Here is a 23,750-nt window from a genome sequence, read left to right as displayed (position 1 = left end):
TAAGAAGGGGGTATATGATAGGCTAATTTATGAATCCAACATGGATGAATCCACATTTGCCAAACAAATCACTCCCTTATTGTTTATCAAGAATGAGCTGAAATTATGGATGTGCGGGAAAGAGAGAGGGATATGGGACAATCAGGCCCCTCTAGGTTTAAATGCTGACACAGATTGGATACCATGGTTACTACTTACATTTATTGCAATCCGGGAATCCTTGAGACGTCCCTGCCTAACGCTAAATTGAACCCCTACCCTTAATTTAACCATACATTTTACCCCAACATTAACTGTTTTAAACTTCAACAGGTTGACGTCAGAGTTGGGACGTCCCAATGATCTCGTTTAGACTGTAGAGAAGATAGCAATAGAGGCGTGAGCGCGTTCTGGGGAATATTTTCCTAATAGATAATGTAGGCTAGTCTACATCCATAGGCTATTCTGATAAAATGCTGTGAGCGAGGGTCCTTGAATAGTTTGTTTAGTGTGCTTGACACCGTGGTGTCGATATTTTGCGTACACCTGTGTTTCTTAGCCCTAGGGGGTGCATTGTGGGCAAGGGAAGAATTTGCGGGCTCTGATATCTCACTGCGCGTGGGAAAAAGTGGTGCAGACCAGAGCAGTGTAGCCTACGTGGAACACGATCGTTGCAGCGCCATCATGTTGAAACACAGCAGTCGAAAGTCGCTTTGTGCATCGGTAATCCGCTCAAATGTCACGATGCAGCAGGAGTTGACCGATCGGGCCTAATCCATGCAAATTGTTTGAAGGTATCGAGCAGAGGGACCAGTAGGATAAAGATGGTGAAGCGGAATGTTACGCGATCTACCAGTTCCTAGTCATGAACAGGTAAGCGCCTATTTATGATCCAGGAGATAGGGCAAAGAGCTTACATTATGACAACTCGCATAACACCACCGAATCGATGAAGGTACCAGTGGCGCCGATGATTTGACCATGAAAGGAACCTGGTGGATCATTTAATTAGAGACGTGTCACATCGTATAGGCTTTAATCGTCGTCGGACATTCAGACAGGTGTCTGTTTGTTAAATAGGATTATAGCCCATTCGTTGAGCAGTTGTCAATAAGTAAACATGTATTAGGATATTTCATCACAGGAGCGCCTACTCGTTTTGCTTTCCTTTTGGGTTACGTTCCACTCCATACATGGTGACAGAATCGGAAGAGCGTTTTCTGCACAAGCTACCTGCTGTCCTACCCTTTTAATTTCCTCACGTTCAGGCAGATATAAAAAATTAAAATAAATTTAAAAAAAGTCCTCCCAACGGCCATTCAACGTGGGACTTGAATAGTCTACAAGCTTTTGCCAGTCGTCACACCACCTTGCTTAGTCTATGCATTAATCCTGTCCTGCTGAAACCACATATATCAATAAAATATAAATAATAGGCCTATTGATACTAGGGGAGAGTGGGGTATATTGAGCCAAAGGGTTAGTTGAGCCACCCCTTGTTTCTAAGAAACCATGCACAAAATGAATCATGTGACAAAATATTTAGGAAGAGGTCATCATTTCATGGAGTCTGTGAAGGAAGAAACCACATGGAAAAAGTGGTAAGCAATTTAGGTCCCAAGTCAAATGAATTTATGTTGTAAGTTTCATGGTGCTTGTATCTAAACCAACGTTTTATCTAAACCAAATATTGTTTTATACATACATTTGGGTCTCTATAAACTACAAATGAGGTCCTTAATCTAGCATGAAAGTGCATCCTTGTAGCTGCGTGGGCTAATACAGTCAAAATGTTTGCCTTGGGGTAAGTTGAGCCAATGTCCACCATACTCCATACAAATTATGATTACATTTTGTCAATTTTATGCATAATATGCATAGTATTTTTGCAATGTGTCATGCAAATGAGCTCAAGTGCATTTTTGTTGTTGTTGTTACAGAGCAGACATCATTGAGGTTCTTGAGAGAGCAGCCAAGGAAGGGAAGAAGTCCATTTGAGCAGTAGCAAGGGATGAAAAACATCTACTGAATGACACTGAAGAGGTATATTGACAAAAAAGAAAAGGAATATGTACCTGTGTGAAAGAGTAGCAGATGCTCATGAGGTCTCATCTGATGACATGAGCTTGCTAAACATATTAAGAATCTCGCGGACCAGTTTCATGGGCTTAGTATCCTCAAATGCAGAGAACTTGCCTACGAGTTGGCACATTGAAACAACATCCTTGTCCCAGACAATTGGTCAAGAAATGGAAGGGTAAGTGAGATCTATATCTGAATGTAGGCATACATTTAATATATACGATATACCACACCCCCATTCCATGAATTCAACTTTGACCTACCAGCACCATCACCTACTGTCACAAGACACTATCACCCACTTACCCCCAAGGCGGCTCAATTTACCCTGTACATGTGCTCAACTTACCCCCTTACCCCGGGGAAGTTGTGCCAAGAGACCACTTTGTTTTGGACAAGCTATGTTTTGAAAACTGTTAAGTTTACATTTAATTCTGGTTATTTCCAGGGACACACAATATCAATAACCATTATGATCACCTGCTCTTTCCATGGCATAGACTGACCAGGGGAATCCATGGGAAAGCAACAGTATGATCCCTTATTGATGTCACCTTGAATCCACTTCAATCAATGTAGATGAAAGGGAGGAGACCGGTAAAGAAGGATTTTAAGCCTCGAGACAATTGAGACATGGATTGTGTATGTGTGCCATTCAGAAGGTGAAAGGGCAAGACAAAATATTTAAGTGCCTTTGAACAGGGTGGTAGTAGGTGCCAGGCACACTGGTTTGAGTGTGTCAAGAACTGCAATGCTGCTGGGTTTTTCACGCTCAACAGTTTCCCATGTGTATCAAGAATTATCCACCACTCAAAGAACATCCAGCCAACTTGACACAAGTGTGAGAAGCATTGGAGTCAACATGGGCCAGCATCCCTGTGGAATGCTTACGACACCTTGTTGAGTCCATGCCCTGACAAATTTAATCTGTTCCTAATGTTTTGTACACTCAATGTAGATATCTTTTAGACATAATACTATATTTCCCTTGATGTAGTGATTCTGAATGTAGAAAATGGCTCAACATACTCTCCCATACATGTAAACACTGTTTTAACATTGGCCTGTGTGTGTTAGACTAGCGTAAGATCAGTGAGTCAATGACTTGGTACTGTAAATCCCCTCCCTGTGGCTTTCACTGGAGCCCTGACAGATGGAGGAGCTGCTCACAGCTCCCTCCGCCTGCCGCCTGGCCGATGTTGCCCACAGCCTGACCATCTGTGACCTGGGCACTGCCCCCCTGGGGCCCACCCAGTCAGCAGCACCAATCACTGGGGAAAGAGCATATTTCTAGCATATCATCTCCACTCTTTGTCCTCCTTACATGTCTCCTCTTTGTCGGTTCTCGCCTGCACTCAGATCACTGAGGTACTGCATGAACCTCTGCCCCTGGTCTCCAGATATCCAGCCTTTATTAAATCTGTACACTCTGCTCTCTGCTTTCTGTATCCATCAAATTTGTATTTCGGCCACTAATTCATACAGTACAATGGGCTATAGCTCTTAAAGCTACAAAATACTGTACCTGCAATACTGTGCACAATTTTGAAAACTGACCATATACGATACTGTGAATTCAGTCTACTGATTGATGCTGAGTATACTGCACAGTCTATCTAGAGTTCAGACATCAATATTCTGTACACTGAGCGTAAAGTTTGGTATTCAGCCTGACCTCCTCTCTCTCAGGTCAGTGACGTCAGGGCTTTGTCCCTCCTCCTGCTCCTCCTCGCGCCATCTGCCAGCTGCTGTGGCGTGGTGCCGCTGCTGGTGCAGGGAGAATATGCCTGAGATTAAACACACCCAGATGAATCCCATGGGATTTAGGTTTTACCCTGGAGTATAGGGAGACCCTGCGGCTCTGCTTATCTATCAGGCTCTTGTGCTTTGTACTTTGTAGATGTGTGGGGGATTGGCAGATCTCCGAAATTGAGGATAGAATTGACGTTAAAATGGATATTGGGAGAGTGGTACATAGATCTACTTCATAACCACAGGGGTGCTCGCTCACAATCACAATCTCCTGTTTGTAGACATGCCTTCCTGATCCTGCTGTTTCACCCATAACCCCTGAACTATCTGTTCACATTCATTTCCTGTCTCCCTGCAGGCAGTGCTGTGAGTGGTGTCTCCTAGGAGATGGAAGGACCATGTTCTAAAGGTAAACAGACCACAGCAGAGTGATGAGCTACAAGCAGCAGGGGGAGGGGCTAGGTGATGCTGTCTTGGATGACAATAAGGCTTCACCTGCTTCCAGAAACCGGAAACCCAATGGCACATCAGGAGAAGGGGGGGGAGAAGGGGTCCCTGTCCGAAGAAGTTGGAGACCCTGCCAAATGCTCGGTCAAGATGGGCAGGATCATCACCACCACCATCATCCTCCTATTCCGCACCAAGGCTCGGGCCGCGGCCCTGCATGGCACCGTAGGCGAACTCCCTCAGGGCAGGGCCCATCCAGACAGTGGGAGGGAGCAGACATGGAGCCTCCTCGCCACACCCAGCCGCCCCGCCCTGGCGTGGCCCGCTACCGCCGCCAGGGAGAGCCCAGGGTCAGAGTTCACGGACAGAGACCGCCGACGAGAGACGGCCAAGACACCCACGCCCCGCCGTTTCAACAGCAACGGTCATCTGGCACTCCCCTGACTGAACAGAGGGACATGACTGGTCCCGCAACAATGAAGCAGCAGCACCCCCCACACTCCTGTCCACCCCACCACACACAGAACAGTGGAGCACCTGACCTTACAGCTGGTACCTCTCCTACCCCCACACACCACACACCATGTCCTACTGCCCCTGATCTCCCTTCCCAAGACCTACATCCACCCCTTTCCAACATAGAGTCTCCCCAACCTCAGGAGGAAGAGGAGGAAGGGTACAGCTCATCCATAACGCAGTCTGTTAGTACTCAAAGTGGATTTGACAACCAGACAGACCTAGAGAACCAGAGGGAGGGGGACCATGGAAAGGGGGAGCTAAAAGAGACCGGTCTGGTAGAAGAAGACAGAAGCAAGAGGGATCTGGTAGAGGATGACCAGGAAGATGGAACTAATGAGTACTGTTCTAACACTGAGAGTGCTGCCTCGCTAAGCATGGAGGCTCCGGCCCTGAGTTCACCTCCTCACCAATCACCATTCTTGCCCCCTCCACTTCAGTCTGAGAACTCGGACCAATGTAGTGACGAGTTTAGCCCAAGCCCCACCTATGAAAATGACATAATGCCTGATGATGAGAGCTGCACTGATTCTCCACTGTCCCACCCCAAATCCTTCACCTTCAGAGACTCGTATCCTAAGACCTATGCAGAATTTTATAATGAGTCCTACCCACAGTCAGAATCTATTACAGAATCCTACACAGAGCCCTATGCAAAATCCTACCCTCAGTCTTTCCCTGAACCCTTGAAATTGATTAATTATCCAGACAGGAGATCTGAGGCTGACTCTGATGAGCCATATTCAGAACCTCACCCAGGGCCCTACAGTCGTAGACAGAGAGAGCATATTTATAAGGGAGCTACAGACACTGAACCCCAACCCCGTGACTCCTGGCCAGGTAGGGATGTGGGGTTACCACAGACCAGCCCCCATTGGCAGGGACGCTCAGTCGGCTCAAGACTACACCATTACGATGACACTACGTCTGACGGGGAGGGCAACAGCCTCAAAGAAAGCCCCAGATCCCAAAGCCTGGGGCCACCTCCCTGGAATGTGCAAAGTGAAGCCCAGTCAGAGCGTCCCAGCTCTGGGCAGCCTGGTTCAGGTGAGTTCCAGGATGAGCAGGCCGGGATGGAGCTCCGAACTCCAGTGGAAGGCCTTTCCGAGGACAGTGTCACATGCTCAGGGGATGCTATCTCTCTGGCCATCAGGAACATCCGAGAGGCCATAGAGGAGGTGAAGACAAAGACGGTGCGCTCCCCCTACACTCCTGACCAGCACATAGAGCCTGTGTGGGTGATGAGACCGGAGGTCAGTCCTAATGAGGACGAATCCTCCCCAGAGCAGCCACCGGGAGGCGACGTGAGTATGAGCCAGCCCTGGATCACTACAGAAATCACCATTTTGAAATGTTTACATAGTGGAGTAGAATGGATGTTAGTCCATTTATTGCATCAGCGATAAGAGTGATCTCTGTGGTAATAATGTTATCTACTCCTGTTTAAATGTGCCACCAGAAATCAATTGAGGTTTTCTCTCATGTATCTCTTAATCTGTCCTACAGCCTGTCTCTCAGTCTCCTTCGCACTATAACCCAGTCCCAGCCCGAGTTCCAGCCCCGGGCCATGTTCCAGTACCAGCTCCAGCCCCATCCCGAGTTACAGCCCCATCCCGAGTTCCATCCCGAGTTCTGGTGCCAGTCCCAGAGCATGTCTGTCCTGTGAGGGCAGAGTCCTCCAGAACACACCAGGTTCATCAGAGGGAGCATAGAGATCAGAGGGAGCCGCCTAGGCCACCATCCATTGAGGAGGTAAGTGACTGCTCTGCACTGTGTCACACACACCACTGTGGAAAGAGAAGTGCTATTCTACTGTTACTGTCACCGTTACTGATGTATAATAGTAATATTCTGTTTTCATTTCAGATCCAGAGGCATATGCCGTCCTTCCCTACATACGTGGAAGGTGAGTGTCTCTGTGGTTGGGGGTCATTAGTGAGATAAGCGGAATGTTTTTGTAGATAAAGCTTTGCTGTGGTATACAGCTTTGCTGTGTTTTCACTCAAATCAAAAGTGATGACCATTGATTGTCGCCAACCTCAATGACCGTCTTGTCCACAGTCCCAGGGCCATGTGACCCACAGGACCTGATTGATGGCATAATTTTTGCAGCCAGTTACCTGGGCTCCACCCACCTGCTGTCAGAGAGGACTCCCACTAAGAGTGCCCGCATGCAGCAGGCCCAGGAGGCTATGAGCCGTGTCAGGGTGAGCCACACGGGGGTCACATCAGCTAGGACCGAATACTCTTCCCTTTGTCATTCCTTCACTTTTCCATCTTTTAAGTGACAGGCAGTAATCATTCTCATGTCCTTAGTTCCATATAATTATGTGCATTGTGCATTACATTTTTACTAAATAGCTATTGATACTTCTGCCAAATAACATTATTTCATGTCCATAAAGAAGTATTGAAGAATGCCCATGGCATCTGTCAGTCTATGTTGTTATCACATGCAGTCTGTTTGTTTCTTGAGGGGTGCTAATGTCACATTGATGAAGGGGCAACTTTTGAGGATGTTTGCTTCATAACCTCTGGGCCAGTAACTTTTGTCAGATGTGGTAGACGGCTTAAATCACCACCTGCCCACACAAGACACACACACACACACACACACAAAAAATGGGATGGCCAATCAAGTGTCGTCCATACCCTAGCCCCATCTTACTATTCTTGACGGAGCACTGTCTTGAACGCTCTCTCTCTCTCTTGCTTTTGCTATTCTATCTGGCAGACCGCACAAAAGCAAGCTAAAAACAGAAAGAAGGTACAGTGACAGTATTACGGCTGTAACATATTTTTTCTGTCTGTTCTGTGTCTTTTTAAAAATTATTCTAAGTCATATTTACTGTTTGTCTGTAATGGTTGTTTGAATGTCTTCTGTTGTTGAAGTGATGCTCTCCTCTCCCTAAATGTGCAGACTGGGGGTGAGATTCCTTCTTCCACTGAAGTGGATCTCTTCATGTCTACACAGAGGATCAAAGTGCTGAATGCAGACACTCAGGTAAATACTGTATAATATTGACCTTAACATGGACTCACTCAAGGATAGCGACTGCTATGTTACAGGTACCAAACAATCGCTATAGTCTTAGTAATCCCGGCGTTAATTGGGTCGTTCCATGAAATGAGTGCCTGTTACGTGCGACCCTTTTAATATTTTAAGTAGAAATTGTGCACCAATATTGGATGTTAAAAGCCTGTTATATTAAATTAAGTGAGCTTTAGTATAGACCACATGGAGAGTTCAATAAATGCTAGTGCCAAAATTCGGCATATTGATATTTCCCTCCGTGCACCCTCTGTGACTTCTAGAACGATTTTAAACTTCTTAGGGCTAGGCCCCTTTTTTCAAAATTTCCGCCTGAATGACGTGCCCAAAGTAAACTGCCTGTTGCTCAGGCCCTGAAGCCAGGATATGCATATAATTGGTACCATTGGAAAGAAAACACGTTGACGTTTGTAGAAATGTTAAAATAATGTTGGAGAATATAACACAATAGATATGGTAGGAGAAAATCCAAAGAAAAACCAACCGGAATGTTCTTTTTTTGAGAGACCATCCTCTTAGAATGGCAAGCATAAGGTCATACTGAAAATGAGTTCCCTGTATGCAATTCCTATGGCTTCCACAGGGTGTCAGCAGTCTATGTTCAAGGTTTCAGGCTTTTAACTTAAAAAACGAATAAGTAATATCAGTTTTAGTACAGGGACACAGTCTTGGAAATTCGTGTCTGCACGCCATGAAGACAGGACGCACCTGCTAAAATCGGTTTCCTATTGAACATACTTCTTTCTGTACGAAATATTATAGTTTGATTACATTTGAGGGTATCTGAGGAGTTAATAGAAATGTATTTTGACTTGTTGAAGCAAAGTTTAGGGGTAGATTTTTGGATTCCTTTCTCTGCATGTTGGGATGGCAGATAGCCTAGTGGTAAGAGCATTGGACTAGTAACCGAAAGGTTGCAAGTTCGAATCCCCAAGCTGACAAGGTAAAAGATCTGTCGTTTTGCCCCTGAACAAGGCAGTTAACCCACTGTTCCTAGGCCGTCATTGAAAATAAGAATTTGTTCTTAACTGACTTGCCTAGTTAAATTAAGGTTAAAAAAATTATATTGAACGAGTGGATTACTCAAATCGATGGCGCCAACTAAACAGACTTTTTGGCATATAAAGAAGGATTTTATCTAACAAAACGACACTACATGTTATAGCTGGGACCCTTTGGATGACAAATCAGAGGAAGATTTTCAAAAAGTAAGTGAATATTTAATCGCTATTTGTGAATTTATGAAACCTGTGCCGGTGTAAAAATATTTTGATGTGGGGCGCCGTCCTCAAACAATCTCATGGCATGTTTTCGCTGTAATAGCTACTGTAAATCGGACAGTGCAGTTAGATTAACAATAATTTAAGCTTTCAACCGATATGTACCTAAATGTTTAATATCCATAATTTGAATGATTATTTATTTGAATTGCGCGCCCTCCAGTTTCACCGGAAGTTGTCCCGCTAGCGGGATGCCTAGCCCAAACAGGTTTTAACCCACTTAAACCCAAAATGTCTCCAAGTATTCACCATCATTGTAAAGGCCTAGTTATTTTGTAGCTTTGACAAAGTAATTTCTGAAGATTATTATTTATTTCATGTGGTTAGTGATTCATTTACGTCTGTCCCTCATTTTAAGGTCAACCCTGTTACGTGAACTGAACTCTCATTTTTAATATGGTGAAACTATTCCTTTAAAAATATTTTTTCAAAAGAAACATTGAACATCTAATAGCCAAATTATAGTGATAATGCAGGTGAGCTGGTTCTACCCTTTGTCCATTTTGTGGTGGACAACTGAGTGGGTCAAGCATAACACGTCAACCCTATTACCCATAGATAGGCAGGCTAAATTTCCTTTTTTTTGCATTCAATTGCCCTTCCCTGTTGTATCCAACAAGCTTCCATTCCCCGTGTCACAAGGGGATTTATGGCTGATTTAAGATGAAATCGTCAACCCTGTTACTTTATTGGGCACTTACTATAGTCATTTTTTAAAATTTAGCCTCTTGAGATGTGGATTTTTTAAATTTTTTTATGAAGTTGAACATGTGCTCTAAATGACAATTTTACAATTAGGTGAACATTTCATTTTTATTTGCCACCTAATTGGTGGAACGGCACAGTTATCAAACTTACCTCTCCACACACACACTTAAACTACATCCACATACAATACTGCCAAACACCTCTTTCCCTCTACAGCCACATAACCATGTCCTTATCCTGTGTTCCTATCAGGCGTCCATGATGGACCTGCCACTGAGGACCATCTCCTACATTGCTGACATAGGCAACATGGTGGTGCTGATGGCCAGGGGGAAGATGGTACGTTCCAGGAGCACTCAGGAACATCTGAACCATACAACTGACCACTCTGACCACACCAACAGCCCAGCCCGCGACAACCTCCCCCAGTACAGGATGGTCTGCCACGTGTTTGAGTCGGAGGATGTAAGTGTGTGTTTACAAATGATTTGTTTGACTCGGACACAAGTGTGTGTATGAAGGAACTTTGTGACATACAATGGAGGCATATTACGTTGTATTTGATGCCACTCTTACCCTCTGTCCAGGCCCAGCTCATAGCCCAGTCTATTGGCCAGGCCTTCAGTGTGGCATACCAGGAGTTCCTGCGGGCCAATGGCATCGACCCAGAGGACCTGAGTCAGAGGGAGTACAGCGACCTGCTCAACACTCAGGACATGTACAACGATGACCTCATCCACTTCTCCAAGTCAGAGAACTGCAGAGATGTGAGTCAACCACCAGGGGGCAGGCCAGTGTTGGGTGCTTAGTATTTTGATATGGGATTTTAGACCTTAGTGGCAATGCCTATTAGTTCTATAACAGTGCGAGGTGTAGACCTGTAATACACATAGCATTGCATTAACAAGAAGGGCTAACTGAAATCATGAAGACATTCAAGTGAACATTTGCCTCGACCTTATTGGTGTAAGTAGTGGCATTTGTTCTGTGTGTATCCTATTGCAGGTTTACATAGAGAAGCAGAAGGGAGAGATGCTGGGTGTGGTCATAGTGGAGTCAGGCTGGGGCTCTATTCTGCCCACCGTCATCATCGCTAGCATGATGCATTCTGGGCCTGCGGAGAAGTCTGGTCGACTCAACATTGGTGACCAGATCATGACCATCAATGGAACCAGTCTGGTTGGACTGCCACTCTCCACTTGCCAGAGTATCATCAAGGTTTGCCTTTCTCGTGTCTCTGTTGTGTTTCACCTTTCTTTCAGCCTCTTTCCCTTGTCTCCCGGCCTTCACCTTTTCTCTCTTTGTGTCACTGTAGCCCAACTGTGCATTTCTGCTGAAAATGCGAATGCACTTGTGGTCAGGTAGACAGTCTGTTTTAAATCTAAATAGTCTACTCCTCAGCAAGCTGGCACACACGGAAAACAATTTACTTTGACTGCTTGACCAGGCGGTGCTGTAAGTACATTCTTTCCCTTGGCTGTCTCCTCCTGTTATAAACCACCCCTAATCTGTCCCCCCAGGGTCTGAAGGCCCAGTCCAAGATTAAGTTGAACATCGTCAGGTGTCCCCCCGTCACTATGGTGCTGATCCGCAGACCAGACCTCCGATACCAGCTGGGCTTCAGCGTACAGAATGGCATTGTGGGTATCATGACAATGGGGGGAAAAAAGAGATGACGATTAGATTTATTGTAGTTTATTTTCAGCTGTTTGTGTCCCTCTCCTCCTGTAAAGATCTGCAGCCTGATGAGGGGGGGCATTGCTGAGAGGAGGGGTCCGTGTCGGTCATCGCATCATTGATATCAACGGTCAGAGTGTGGTGGCTACACCTCATGAGAAGATTGTTCACGTCCTGTCTAATGCAGTGGGAGAGGTACAAGAACACACGCAACAGTAACATGTAATACAGTCCAGTGTTTGAGGTCAAGAACTTAAATAGTCATGAGTTGAAATAATCCTAATTGAATCTGTAAATGGCATTACAATTAATTTATGAAGTGGAGATAGAATTGACAGTCAATTCAAAACGTCAGGAAAACTATGCTCTGCTGTATTTTGATCATCAACCTGTGTGTGTTGCAGATCCACATGAAGACGATGCCTGCAGCCATGTACCGTCTATTGACTGCCCAGGAACAGCCTGTCTACATCTGAGACTTGCTCTCTCTCCGTCCCTGGACAAAACTCTCCATTCCAGTTCACATCAAGAGGATTTTACTTCGGTTTTTATTTAATTACATTTATCAGCCACGTATTTGATTTTCACATCACTGTTTGCTTAAAATCAAAGTATTTTCATGCCACTCCGCACTGACTTGCCTTAATCTGAACCTGTGAAACATGAATGACAGGTGCATCTCTGAAGTAAAACGGCACAGAGTAATTTACCAGGCAGATTGATGTTTGATCAGTAACCAGATAGCTGAATTTAAATATGCATATTGAGGAAAAACAGAGCAAGGAATACCTTTGGTCTTTCAGGATCCTATGAATGTACTGTAAACTGTCTCCATGGGGGTGTGGTAACCCAAATGTGAGCTTTTCATTGGACCAAAACCACTTGCATGTCCTTAGATGTTGCAGCTGTGCTATAATTTGCACCTGGTTGAATGAACTCCCAGAAACCATCCTGCCTGAGGCTGCATTAGAAACACAACAGTCACCACTATTTATAGAGTGAACTAAGACATGACACAAATGAACGTTTAAAATAGATTTATTTGAGAAAGTTAACTAGCCGCATGAATCAAATAGACGGATGACACTCCTGATAAAACAAGAATAGCGCATCTATACTGTATATGCCATAAAAATGTGATTGTGTCTCAGGTTGTATGTAAACTGGCATGTTTTGTCCATCACCTCAGAGCCTAGTGCTGACTGCTACACTATAAAAGGCACTTTGTATGCGCTGATCTCTAGTATTAAAATACACAAAAGGACAGTACAGTAAATCAAAGGGTATGCAATGAGAGATTACAGGCCAGCTGGAGACAGAATACCCCATGTCTGTCCAGATAAGCATTATTTGTTACATTGAGATCAAATATATACACACACGGTTATAAAAAGTGTACTAGAACCCTATTGGTTTGGATAAATATGACTGAGGGTAGACATCACGGGGTTGGGAGGTTAAAAGGCATATACGCCATCCACACAGTGAGGCAAACAGTCAATGTAAGGACACCTGAATGGGATATATCGCCCTGCCACTAGGTGGGGCCTCAGGACAGGCACAGGGATAGGGTGTTTGAGTAACCACAGTAAGGTGTAACAGGTGGATCTGTCTGTCCTACATCTCGGTGTCTTTGTATTTCTGGGGGTTGCTGTAGTAGCCTCGTCTGGTCTGGTTGGCCAGCTGTCTGCGGTACTCTTCCTCATCGTCGTCGTAGTGACCCCTGCTCTCAGAGTAAGGTGGCCTGGAGGACGGAGTCTGGGGCTCTGGGTTGGAGCTGGAGCTGGACACACAGGAGAGCGAGAGAGACATTTTCGTTCATTCAGACTGTTGGGCATTGAGTCTGTAAAAAAATAAATATATTCAACACAACCTGAACCCAACCTGACAGGCAGTGGAAAGTTAGGTAAAAATGAGCATTTGTGTGGTGACCGACAAGGTTAAATAGATGAACTTACCCTATTGGCTGTGGGCGGTTGTGGTTGGGCTTTGGTAGTTTCACTGGGACTGCATAGATGTCTGGGTGCTTCTGGGCTATTTCCAACTACAGTCAAGAGAGCAGGAGGAGTTTGACAGTTGTGTCAACGCACATACTGTACATTATGAACATAAAGTTGGAAGTTTACATACACCTTAGCCAAATACATTTCAACTCAGTTTTTCACAATTGCTGACATTTAATACCAGTAAAAATTCCCCGTCTTAGATCACCACTTTATTTTAATGTGAAATGTCAGAATAATAGTAGAGAGAATGATTTCTTTCATCACATTCCCAGTGGGTCAGAAGTTTATATACACTATTAGTATTTGGTAGCATTGCCTTTAAATTATTTTAATGACTCCAACCTAAGTGTATGTAAACTTCCGACTTCAACTGCATGCACTTGAATATACCTTTTGGTACTTGCAATAAAACATTTAAATCAGAATATATGAAATTATCACTTTCCCCTGTAGATCCATTTGGTTATTTTATGAGGCATTACACTGCTGGGGGAGTTACTGTTGTTTTCCACCAGTAGTACTGACCCGTGCTTGCTCGGCCTCCTGGAGCTCCAGCATCCTCTGGGCTCTGGCCAGGTGGTCCATCTTTTCGAAGGCCTTCACCTTGCCAATGAATGAGCGGTTAGCCGGGTCCTCTCCCCCCTGGACACTGTGGTCCTCAGATGACTGGCTGAGGGCCCTTAGGGTGGGCTTGAGGGCCACGGGGGGCGGGGCGGGCTTGGACCCCCCGGCCGCGTCACTGCTAATGGTGCTGCTGGAGTGGGAGTCATAGCCCCCTCGAGACTGAACCCTTACCTGGTGCAATAGAAGAGGATATTATGGTCATTTAGCAAGCACTTATATAGCCTTAGTATTTTAAGTCTTAAAAGCAAGCACAAAATGTGGCACAGGGTTTGGGGTTGAGTGCTGAGGGTGGGGTTCAAGGTGGTCTCACCTTGGGGGGCTCAGGGACGAAGGTGGGGGGCGGGCTGGGGTCTCTCAGCACCTCTCTGCTCCCTGATCTCCTCATACGAGGTATGGGGGCAGGATGGCGTCTCTACAGGTGGGAATGGAGGGATGTACATATGTCAGATATACATACAGTATGTCAACACAACAAGTCAAGATTGTTGACTGGCAATGAGAGATTGACAGATTAATGGAGTACACTTGAGAGAGACATGCCAGTCTCCATCTGACACTGGATGAGTGATTGACAATGAGCGCTAGTGATTGACAGTAGTAAAGCACACCCACCTCCTCTGGCAGTACGGGCTCTGAGGAGCGGCTGATGGCCGACACCGGCTGATGGGGCTCGTCCATTGGCTCGTCCAGCTCGTTGTCGGTGTAAGCCCCACCCTCGTCGGCCGTGTCGTCGAAGTCACTGGTCAGTCGGCTGTCCATGCTCAGGTAATCGGCGCTCATCGCTGACAGGTATGACATGTGGTCATCATGGATATCCAGTTCCTCTTCAGAGCCGTCCAACTGAAAGAAAGAAAGGACGCAAGTTGGTATGAAAGACACACAAAGACACTACATACAGTACATAAATTCACTGTAAGTATATAAATATCTTAGAAATTGTTGCGGTTTATATTTTTGTTCTCTGTATGTGTGTGTGTGTAAAAAATATAAAAACGCAACATGCAACAATTTCAAAGATTTTACTGAGTTACAGTTCATATAAGGAAATCAGTCAATTGAAATAAATTCATTAGGCACTAATGTATGGATTTCATATGACTGGTCACAAAAAGAAAAGTAGCGGCATTGATCAGAAAACCAGTCAGTAGCTGGTGTGACCACCATTTGCTTCAGGCAGCGCGACACAGCTCCTTCACAGAGTTGATCAGGCTGTTGATTGTGGCCTGTGGAACGTTGCCTCACTCCGCTTCAATGGCTGTGTGAAGTTGCTGGATATTGTTGGGAACTGGAACATGCTGTCATACACGTAAATCCAGAGCATCCCAAACATGCTCAATGGGTGACGTACTACAAAATTGTCTAAAATGACATTGGAGGCCGCTTATCGTAGAGAAATGAACATTCAATTCTCTGGCAACGGCTTTTGTGCACAGTCCTGCAGTCAGCATGCAAATTGCACGCTCCCTTAAACTTTAGACATCTGTGGCATTGTGTTGTGAGACAAAACTGCACATTTAAGGGTGTCCTTTTATTGTCCCCAGCACAAGGTGCACCTGTGTAATGATCATGCTGTTTAATCAGCTTCTTGATATGCCACACCTATCAGGCGGATGGATTATTTTGGCAAATCAGAAATGCTCACTAACAGGGATCTAAACAAATTGGTACACAACATTTGAGAGAAATAAGCTTTATGTGTGTGTGAAAAATTTCAGGAATCGTTTTTTTTCAGCTCAAGAAACATGGGACCAACACTTAAAATGTTGCATTTATATTTTTGTTCAGTGTATATGTATTAAATAAAAACAGAGCTTACCTTGCCCTCACAGATCCACACAGCCCGCTCCTGCTGTGCCCGGATAGAGTCTTTCACACTCCCATACCATCCGTCATTGGCAGAGTTCAGGTCAACAGTCGCTGTCCATAGAAACAAACCAGAATGATTGGCACAACAGAAACAGGAGAAATACAGCTTAATCATAGTTTATTACTGAAACAATGTGGCCTCAATAGACCAACCCTAGTGTTTGGGCTTCATAATACTAGGGATTCACCTGGGGACTAGCATCAGTGACATGTATAGTGCCATATACAGAGGAGCTGCTGTGTGTGTGACTGACCAGTGAAGAGGTGGGAACAGGTCTTCCTCATTTTGACCGCCTGCTCGTAGAGTTTGCGGGCGCTGCGACTGGAGCCGGGCACAAGGCGGTTCCTCATGGTCTTGACGCCCCCCTTGCTGTCCGGGTTGAGGAACACCACAATGGGATACCACTGGGTGTAGTTCAGGGTGTCCACTGCCTTGGGAGTCACGTCCAGCAGGGCATGGCGGTCCTGGGGAGACAGGGAAGGACAGGGTCAATGTGAGAGGGAAGCTAGAGAAGATGACAGTGAAGAAGAGTAAGGTGGAGGATGATGACTACGGTGATGAAGGTAAGGGGTGTATGAAGATGATGGTAATGATGATTAAAATGGGGAGGATGAAGACGCCGGTGGTGGTCGCGTTTACCTGTTCGATGATCTGACGAATGGTATTGAGTCTCACCACACCGGAGGACTTGTCAGCGCCTGCATCCTTGGGCTCGGTCTCTGTGTGGTCAAACAAAAACACATCAGCTTCTCACCAATACTACATAAACACACATGATAATAGAAGCCATAAGGCAATGCTCAATTTAGAATGCCCGGTCAGCGCAGGGTGAACAAATGTGGAACTATTCCATTGAAATTAAAAATACTAAATTGAGCGCACCTAACGTAAATACATGATGCACCTTCGTTCACAAGCAGAAGTTAAGAGCACCATACTCACTGGCTATGACAAACTCCTCAGGCAGGTCGTTGGCCAGTTTCTCATTGACTGCGTCTGCAATGGGCCCAAACACAACCACTGGTCTCCTGAAGCCAGCTGAGGATCAAAACAGACACACGGTTAGTATCTCACATCTGTAATATACAGCTGAAGTCGGAAGTTTACATACACCTTAGCCAAATACATTTAAACTCAGTTTCACAATTCCTGACATTTAATCCTAGTAAAAATTCCCTGTTTTAGGTCAGTTAGGATCACCACTTAATTTTAAGAATGTGCAATGTCAGAATAATAGCAGAGAGAATGATTTATTTCAGCTTTTATTTCTTTCATCACATTCCCAGTGGGTCAGAAGTTTACATACACTCAATTAGTATTTGGTAGCATTGCCTTTAAATAGTTTAACTCGGGTCAAACGTGTCAGGTAGCCTTCCACAAGCTCCCCACAATAAGTTGGGTGAATTTTGGCCCATTCCTCCTGACAGAGCTGGTGTAACTTAGTCAGGTTTGTGGGCCTCCTTGCACAAGCTTTTTCAGTTCTGCCCACAAATGTTCTATAGGATTGAGGTCAGGGCTTTGTGATGGCCACGCCAATACCTTGACTTCGTTGTCCTAACGCCATTTTGCCACAACTTTGGAAGTATGCTTGGGGTCATTATCCATTTGGAAGACCCATTTGCAAACAAGCTTTAACTTCCTGACTAATATCTTGAGATGTTGCTTTAATATATCCACATAATTTTCCTACCTCATGATGCCATCTATTTTGTGAAGTGCACCAGTCCCTCCTGCAGCAAAACACCCGCACAACATGATGCTGCCTCACCCGTGTTTCACGACTTGCAATCCTCCCCCCTTTTCCTCCAAACAGTTCTATTTTTGTTTCATCAGACCAGAGGACATTTCTTCAAAATCTATGACTTTTGTGCAGTTGCAAACCGTAGTGTGGCTTTTTTATGGCGGTTTTGGAGCAGTGGCTTCTTCCTTGCTGATCGGCCTTTCATGTTGTCGATACAGGACTCATTTTACTGTGGATATAGACACTTTTGTACCCGTTTCATCCAGCATCTTTACAAGGTCCTTTGCTGCTGTTCTGAGATTGATTTGCACTTTTCGCACCAAAGTACATTCATCTCTAGGAGACAGAACACGTCTCCTTCCTGAGCGATATGACGGATTTGTGGTCCCATGGTGTTTATACTTGCGTACTATTGTTTGTACAGATGAATGTTGTACCTTCAGGCGTTTGGAAATTGCTCCCAAGGATGAACCAGACTTGTGAAGGTCTACAATTTTATTTTCTGAGGTCTTGGCTGATTTCTTTAGATTTTCTCACGATGTCAAGCAAAGAGGCACTGAGTTTGAAGGTAGGCCTTGAAATACATCCACAGGTACACCTCCAATTGACTTAAATGATGTCAATTAGCCTATCAGAAGCTTCTAAAGCCATGACATACTTTTCTGGAATTTTCCAAGCTGTTTAAAGGCATTGTCAACCTAGTGTTTGTAAACTTCTGACCCATTGGAATTGTGATACAGTGAATTATAAGTGAAATAATCTGTCTGTAAACAATTGTTGGAAAAATGACTTGTCATGAACGAAGTAGATGTCGTAACCGACTTGCCAAAACTATAGTTTGTTAACAAGAAATTTGTGGAGTGGTTGAAAAACGAGTTTTAATGACTCCAACCTAAGTGTATGTAAACTTCCGACTTCAACTGTAGCTCTGGTTAGACATGCTATATAGTTTGTCTGTGCATTCCATTATGAGAAAGTTCCTAATAATTCAGTTCCTAATAATTCAGTTGATCGTTAAGTTCAATCGAAAGTTTAGAACTTATTCTGTTCTATCCAATCAAGTGGCTCTTAGACCACACCCCAACAGGAGATAGGAGTCTTTTGCGTTGGGAGACGTACCTTCTCGTAAGACCACCCTCTCGTAGGCAGAGAAGCGAGTGGTGACAGGGGTGGCAGTCAGATCCTCTCTGCTCTTACGGAGGTCCTTCTTCTTCGCCGCCCTTTGACCCCTCAACCTCCAGAAGTCTCCTCTGTCATTGGCTGTTCCTCTCTGGGCATTCTGCACATTCGACATTTGTTCTGCCCTGAGAAGCAGAGAACACCAGGAATCATAAATTAGTACTTAGTCTCAATCATCACACACACATTGCCATTTTCAAACACTTGGGTGAAAACTTGGCAATTCCATCAGACATGGTTAAAACTACTGTCAAGGTAGAGAACATCACTTCTAAAATTGAGATCATATGAATTACTACATACGGTGCCAACTGAATACAAAGCCAAATTAAACAAATATCTTCCAACATTGTTATAGGCTACATACAGTATGATAATAGATAGGATTATTACACCTACATATTAACAGACATACATTTTTAACATGATCAAAATATAGTCTGCTATATACAGCACTAATTAATTAATAACATTATGAGTTCTTAAATAACCTAAGTGAATTAGGCTGCAGATGGAATAGGGGTCTTATGATTGTGTAATTATGTATAAGTAGCCTCAATCATTTTTATAATTGTAACTATAAGTCAAAGTGCCTTAAAATCATGTAACACGTAGCCTACCGATTGCAAGGTGCAGCCTGTGTCCAAATATTGAAGTCTGGTCCGCTCATTCAATGCGACACGTTTCAATCTGCCTTAAAATGTTTTATACAGTGTTGGGATGGCGACTTGGGAGAAATATGTGCGAGATGGATTCTTGTATCTCCTGTCCAGCTTGTTAATCATCTCTTGAAGCCGTCTTTGCGGACTGTACAAATAGGAACCATGTCTTTGGCTATGTGGTGAGTGATAACCTCTGATTTCTGTTCTGCAGGATGTTTCTTCGTTGGCCTTACCCTTGAAAATGCATCGGCAATCAATGCCTGTTTAACTGTACGCTCTAAGCGGGATGATTGTGATTGGCCAGCATGTGCAAGCCGTGCAGAGAGTGAGAGACCCTGCTTGTGATTGGTCAGCATCCTCTGTGCATGTACAGAGTGAATGAACAGTCTAGTGCATCTCATTGGAGGAGGTACCGTAGTCTAGTTTTTGTAGTATTAATAGTGCCAAAAAAAGAGGAGAAAATCATGGCCTCTTGCGATATGGATATTGCACATGTCAATAGCTCAATTTCAATCTGAATTTGATTCCACGTGCAGCCCTACCTCAAAACACTATAAGTTCTCCTGCAACAGAGTGATCAAATTAAGATCTTACATCTGTATGCGCACACACACCTGCTCTTGTTGGGGATGATGCCCTTCTCCAGCAGCTGGTTGTCTTTGTCAGTGCGGATGGCTAGCCAGTTACCCAGCTTGCCGTCATAGAGTGTGTCAGTCACATTGAAGATCTCCCCTCGGGAGAAGGGCAGGCTCTGGGGAACCTCTTTCTCATACTCAAAGTGGGTCCTGATGAAGAACGAGTCCCCCCTGCCCGATGCCAGGATGTCCTTATAGACTGGAACAGAGGACAGACACCACAAACATCAAACCACTTCACCTGCAACATGAGTTGAAATAAAATGACAGATTTGTCTTTATCTAGAGAGTGAAGGCGTGACTCACCATCAGGTTTGCTCTGAGCCAGGATGGTGACATCCTCTCCCTTTGGAATCTCCAGCAGGTATAGGACAGCATCCTCACGCACCATGCCCCTGAAGTCCATGTTATTCACCTGACAGACACAAAGACGTCAGAAGACATAACATTAGAGATCATATGTAAAGCACTCATGAACAGAGATGAGGAATTTCACAAACATGACAAACAATCCTCTTAAGGATCCGCTCGTTTCTTTTTTTTCGCCTAAAATGTCATACCCAAATCTAACTGCCTGTAGCTCAGGCCCTGATGCTAGGATATACATGTTCTTGGTACCATTTGAAAGGAAACACTTTGAAGTTTGTGGAAATGTGAAATGAATGTAGGAGAATATAAAACAATAGATCTGGTAAAAGATAATACAAAGAAAAAAAAAGCCGTTCTAGCTACTGTAAATTGGACAGTGCAGTTAGATTAACAAGAATTTAAGCTTTCTGCCAATATCAGATATGTCTATGTCCTGGGAAATGTTGTTGTTACTTACAACCTCATGCTAATTGCATTAGCCTACGTTAGCTCAACCGTCCCACGGAAGGGACACCGATCCCAAAGAAGACAAAGACTAAGAGTTAACCCTTCCGCTACCTTCATGATCTGGTCCCCAGTGTGAAGACCCTCCTGTTCTGCAGGACTGTCCTCCTGAACGCCTGCGATGAAGATTCCCACATCGTTTCCTCCCGCCAGCCTCAGCCCCACGCTCTCCCCCTTCTGGAAACGCACCATCACCGTGTTGGGCCTGGACAACACACAATCCATTTAAGATAACAGGCAAGTTAATAACATTTGTACATTTCTATTCATAATCTACATTAGAGTACACAACTCTGTTGAGTTAATAGTGAGTCTGTACCCTAGACCCATTCTCTGTAGATTTGTTTGTGGAACCAACACTTACCCGTATATCTCCTGATCCTCTATGCTTGGCGTCAGTGGTACCTTTGGGGCAGAGTGGACTTTTGGGGCAACAGTTACTACCGGTGCTGTAAAAACTAAATGGAAATCGTCATTGGTGAGCATTGCTACGATGCATGGGTAAGTTAACTGATGCACTGCTTATATAACAGATAAATGTGATAACGGGAAATAAAAATGTCCCATATTCAGTTATTCAAAGTCATTGTGCTTACCTGGGGGTGTTTCTGGGCGGGGCTCCACCCTCTCTGCTGGCAGAAGGGGAGTGTCCTCCACAACTCTATCCGGTTTTCGCGCCGGCTTGGCGAACGGTGTCGGCATAGCGCCCATTTTAGCCAGCCTGCTGGTAGGTTCCTCCCTGATCGTAAAACACACATAATCCCATGGTTCTCAAACAGTACTGCACAGCTACAGTAGGCTTTCATCTTCTCCAAAATGCCATAGTGATGGAGTACAGATACTCAACGTAAATATCATCTCAACACAATATTATATGGTACAGTACATAAGAGTGATCCATACAGCAGGTGGGAGCAGAGGGTGACTGTTTACCTGGGTTTGTCTCTGAGCCTCTCATTGGAGGAGTGGGAGGACAGGTCTGAGTGGGGGGCCCGTCGGTCATCCTGTGGCGAGTAGGAGCGGTAAGACTCGATCTCGGAGATATCTGGAACACAAAATATTACCAACATCTAGTTCATCTTCAGACAGATCACCCAAGCCAGGCTTTATACACGTAACACTAACTCGACTTTTCCCATAAGAAATGTTACATTTGGTATTAGTGGAGTGGAGAGAAAATAGACAAACACAGCAAACCTCAGACAGATACATTTCTTGCAGATACCTGACACACAGACAAGCACCCCTGTTCTCAAAACAGAAGCGGCAGTTCCAATCTTAGATCGCACATTTATTTGCTACATTTCAGACCATAACATAATGAAATTCTGTCATATTCAATAAGTGGATTATCGGGGGGGATTATATTCCCCTGCCAAGCACTCACACACCACGTCCCTGAATGGACCAAAGTGGGTCAGAAGTCCCCGGGTGTGTGACAACGCCCCCCTCAAACGCTTTGGGTTAGCGCATCACCCCACCCTCCCATTTAATTACACAAGCCAATCATAACCTGCACTTTGATCACGTGACAAACATACCGAAATAGAGCCAGTAGCCATAGAGACAGCCAGGTGACACTGAAGAGAACACGTTCTCTTTTTCATGCATTATTTCTATATAAATGTGAAATGTTTTTGTTGGAATAGACTAAATGTCATCAATAAGGTGTCTGTTTGGCTGACATGCATGGGTATACCGTTTCATATTCTCTCTATACCAATGACAGGTCGGGTGGAAGGTGAGTAAAGTTGAAACAAAACTTTATTATCCCTAAGGGGAAACGTTGTTGTTGTTGCCAGAATCAAACAAAAAGAAAACAGACAATTCAATAAAACCAGATATGGACAGGACAATACAACCGAAAACATACATGTTCATATCAGTAGACAATACAGTAGGTTAAAACACTCTCAATGAATAACTTCTACAAAGCACTGGGACCGTTCTGAATCTGTCCACATAAAAATGTAGTTTTCCTTAAAAAGGAAAGGAGCTGCTGCCACAGAGACTGAGAGTGGAGGGTCTCTCACCATCGAGCTCAGAGTCGCTGTCTGCCAGGGGAGGAATCCTGACCAGGACCTGTCTCCTGTCTCTCTGCACCACCAGCTGCAGCTTTCCTCGAGACTTCTCGATCAGCTTCCCTGCATCGCTCAGAGACAGGTTCTCGGTCACTGTACCATTGATCTGACACAGAGTGAGAAAGAGAGTCAAATCACATTCACAGTGTATCGTAGCAAACACGCATAATATCTGTAGCCCACTGTCCGAGACGGATCATTCTTAAGTAATATGGGAGGGAGGGGAAAATCCCATTATAGTTTTTGGCCAACATAACATGCAACTTTTAAAGAGGCAGCAGTGAAACACCGCTTCCCCCAGGGCAGAGATGAAACAGTGGTCTGTATGTGAGGCCCTTCCTACCTTCAGTATGATGTCTCCCTCCTGTAGGTTGCCATCCCTGCAGGCCAGACCTGTGCTGGTCATCTCCTTAATAAACAGCTGACTGCCCAGACGCAGACCATACTCTAACACACACACAAAACACATGGTGTAAAAATAAAAACATGGTTTAACTGATAGTAAACATTTAGCACAGGCTGTCTTAGAGGAATGAGCATAGTAGTGATATATCACTGTAAATATGGAGTGTTAGTACAGTATGTATGT

At 44.6% G+C, this 23,750-nt stretch overlaps 1 protein-coding gene and 1 pseudogene across 2 annotated transcripts in view; one reads left to right on the top strand and one right to left on the bottom strand.

The window, feature by feature from the left end:
• The first annotated feature begins 347 nt into the window (after positions 1-347).
• On the top strand, positions 348-13,939 carry LOC139551779 (amyloid-beta A4 precursor protein-binding family A member 1-like; annotated as a pseudogene).
• The window catches only part of LOC139551777 (tight junction protein ZO-2-like), a 34,279-nt gene continuing 23,044 nt past the window's right edge, over positions 12,516-23,750 (bottom strand). The window contains exons 7-24 of one of the 2 annotated variants that reach the window (XM_071363114.1): positions 23,505-23,608; positions 23,114-23,267; positions 22,014-22,125; positions 21,677-21,819; positions 21,445-21,538; positions 21,135-21,285; positions 20,514-20,622; positions 20,187-20,406; positions 18,851-19,035; positions 16,933-17,028; positions 16,630-16,709; positions 16,244-16,454; positions 15,940-16,040; positions 14,736-14,963; positions 14,434-14,535; positions 14,025-14,294; positions 13,452-13,537; positions 12,516-13,336 (exon numbers count right to left, since the gene is read on the bottom strand). In XM_071363114.1, the coding sequence (XP_071219215.1) occupies positions 13,312-13,336; positions 13,452-13,537; positions 14,025-14,294; positions 14,434-14,535; positions 14,736-14,963; positions 15,940-16,040; positions 16,244-16,454; positions 16,630-16,709; positions 16,933-17,028; positions 18,851-19,035; positions 20,187-20,406; positions 20,514-20,622; positions 21,135-21,285; positions 21,445-21,538; positions 21,677-21,819; positions 22,014-22,125; positions 23,114-23,267; positions 23,505-23,608 (2,471 nt within the window). In that variant the 3' untranslated portion in view covers positions 12,516-13,311. The remainder of the gene's footprint in view (positions 13,337-13,451; positions 13,538-14,024; positions 14,295-14,433; positions 14,536-14,735; positions 14,964-15,939; positions 16,041-16,243; positions 16,455-16,629; positions 16,710-16,932; positions 17,029-18,850; positions 19,036-20,186; positions 20,407-20,513; positions 20,623-21,134; positions 21,286-21,444; positions 21,539-21,676; positions 21,820-22,013; positions 22,126-23,113; positions 23,268-23,504; positions 23,609-23,750) is intronic. The other variant, XM_071363112.1, reaches the window with a different exon arrangement.

Source organism: Salvelinus alpinus, chromosome 24 (assembly GCF_045679555.1).
Source record: "Salvelinus alpinus chromosome 24, SLU_Salpinus.1, whole genome shotgun sequence".
Lineage (NCBI taxonomy): Eukaryota > Metazoa > Chordata > Actinopteri > Salmoniformes > Salmonidae > Salvelinus > Salvelinus alpinus.
This window is presented reverse-complemented; position numbering and strand designations above follow the sequence as displayed.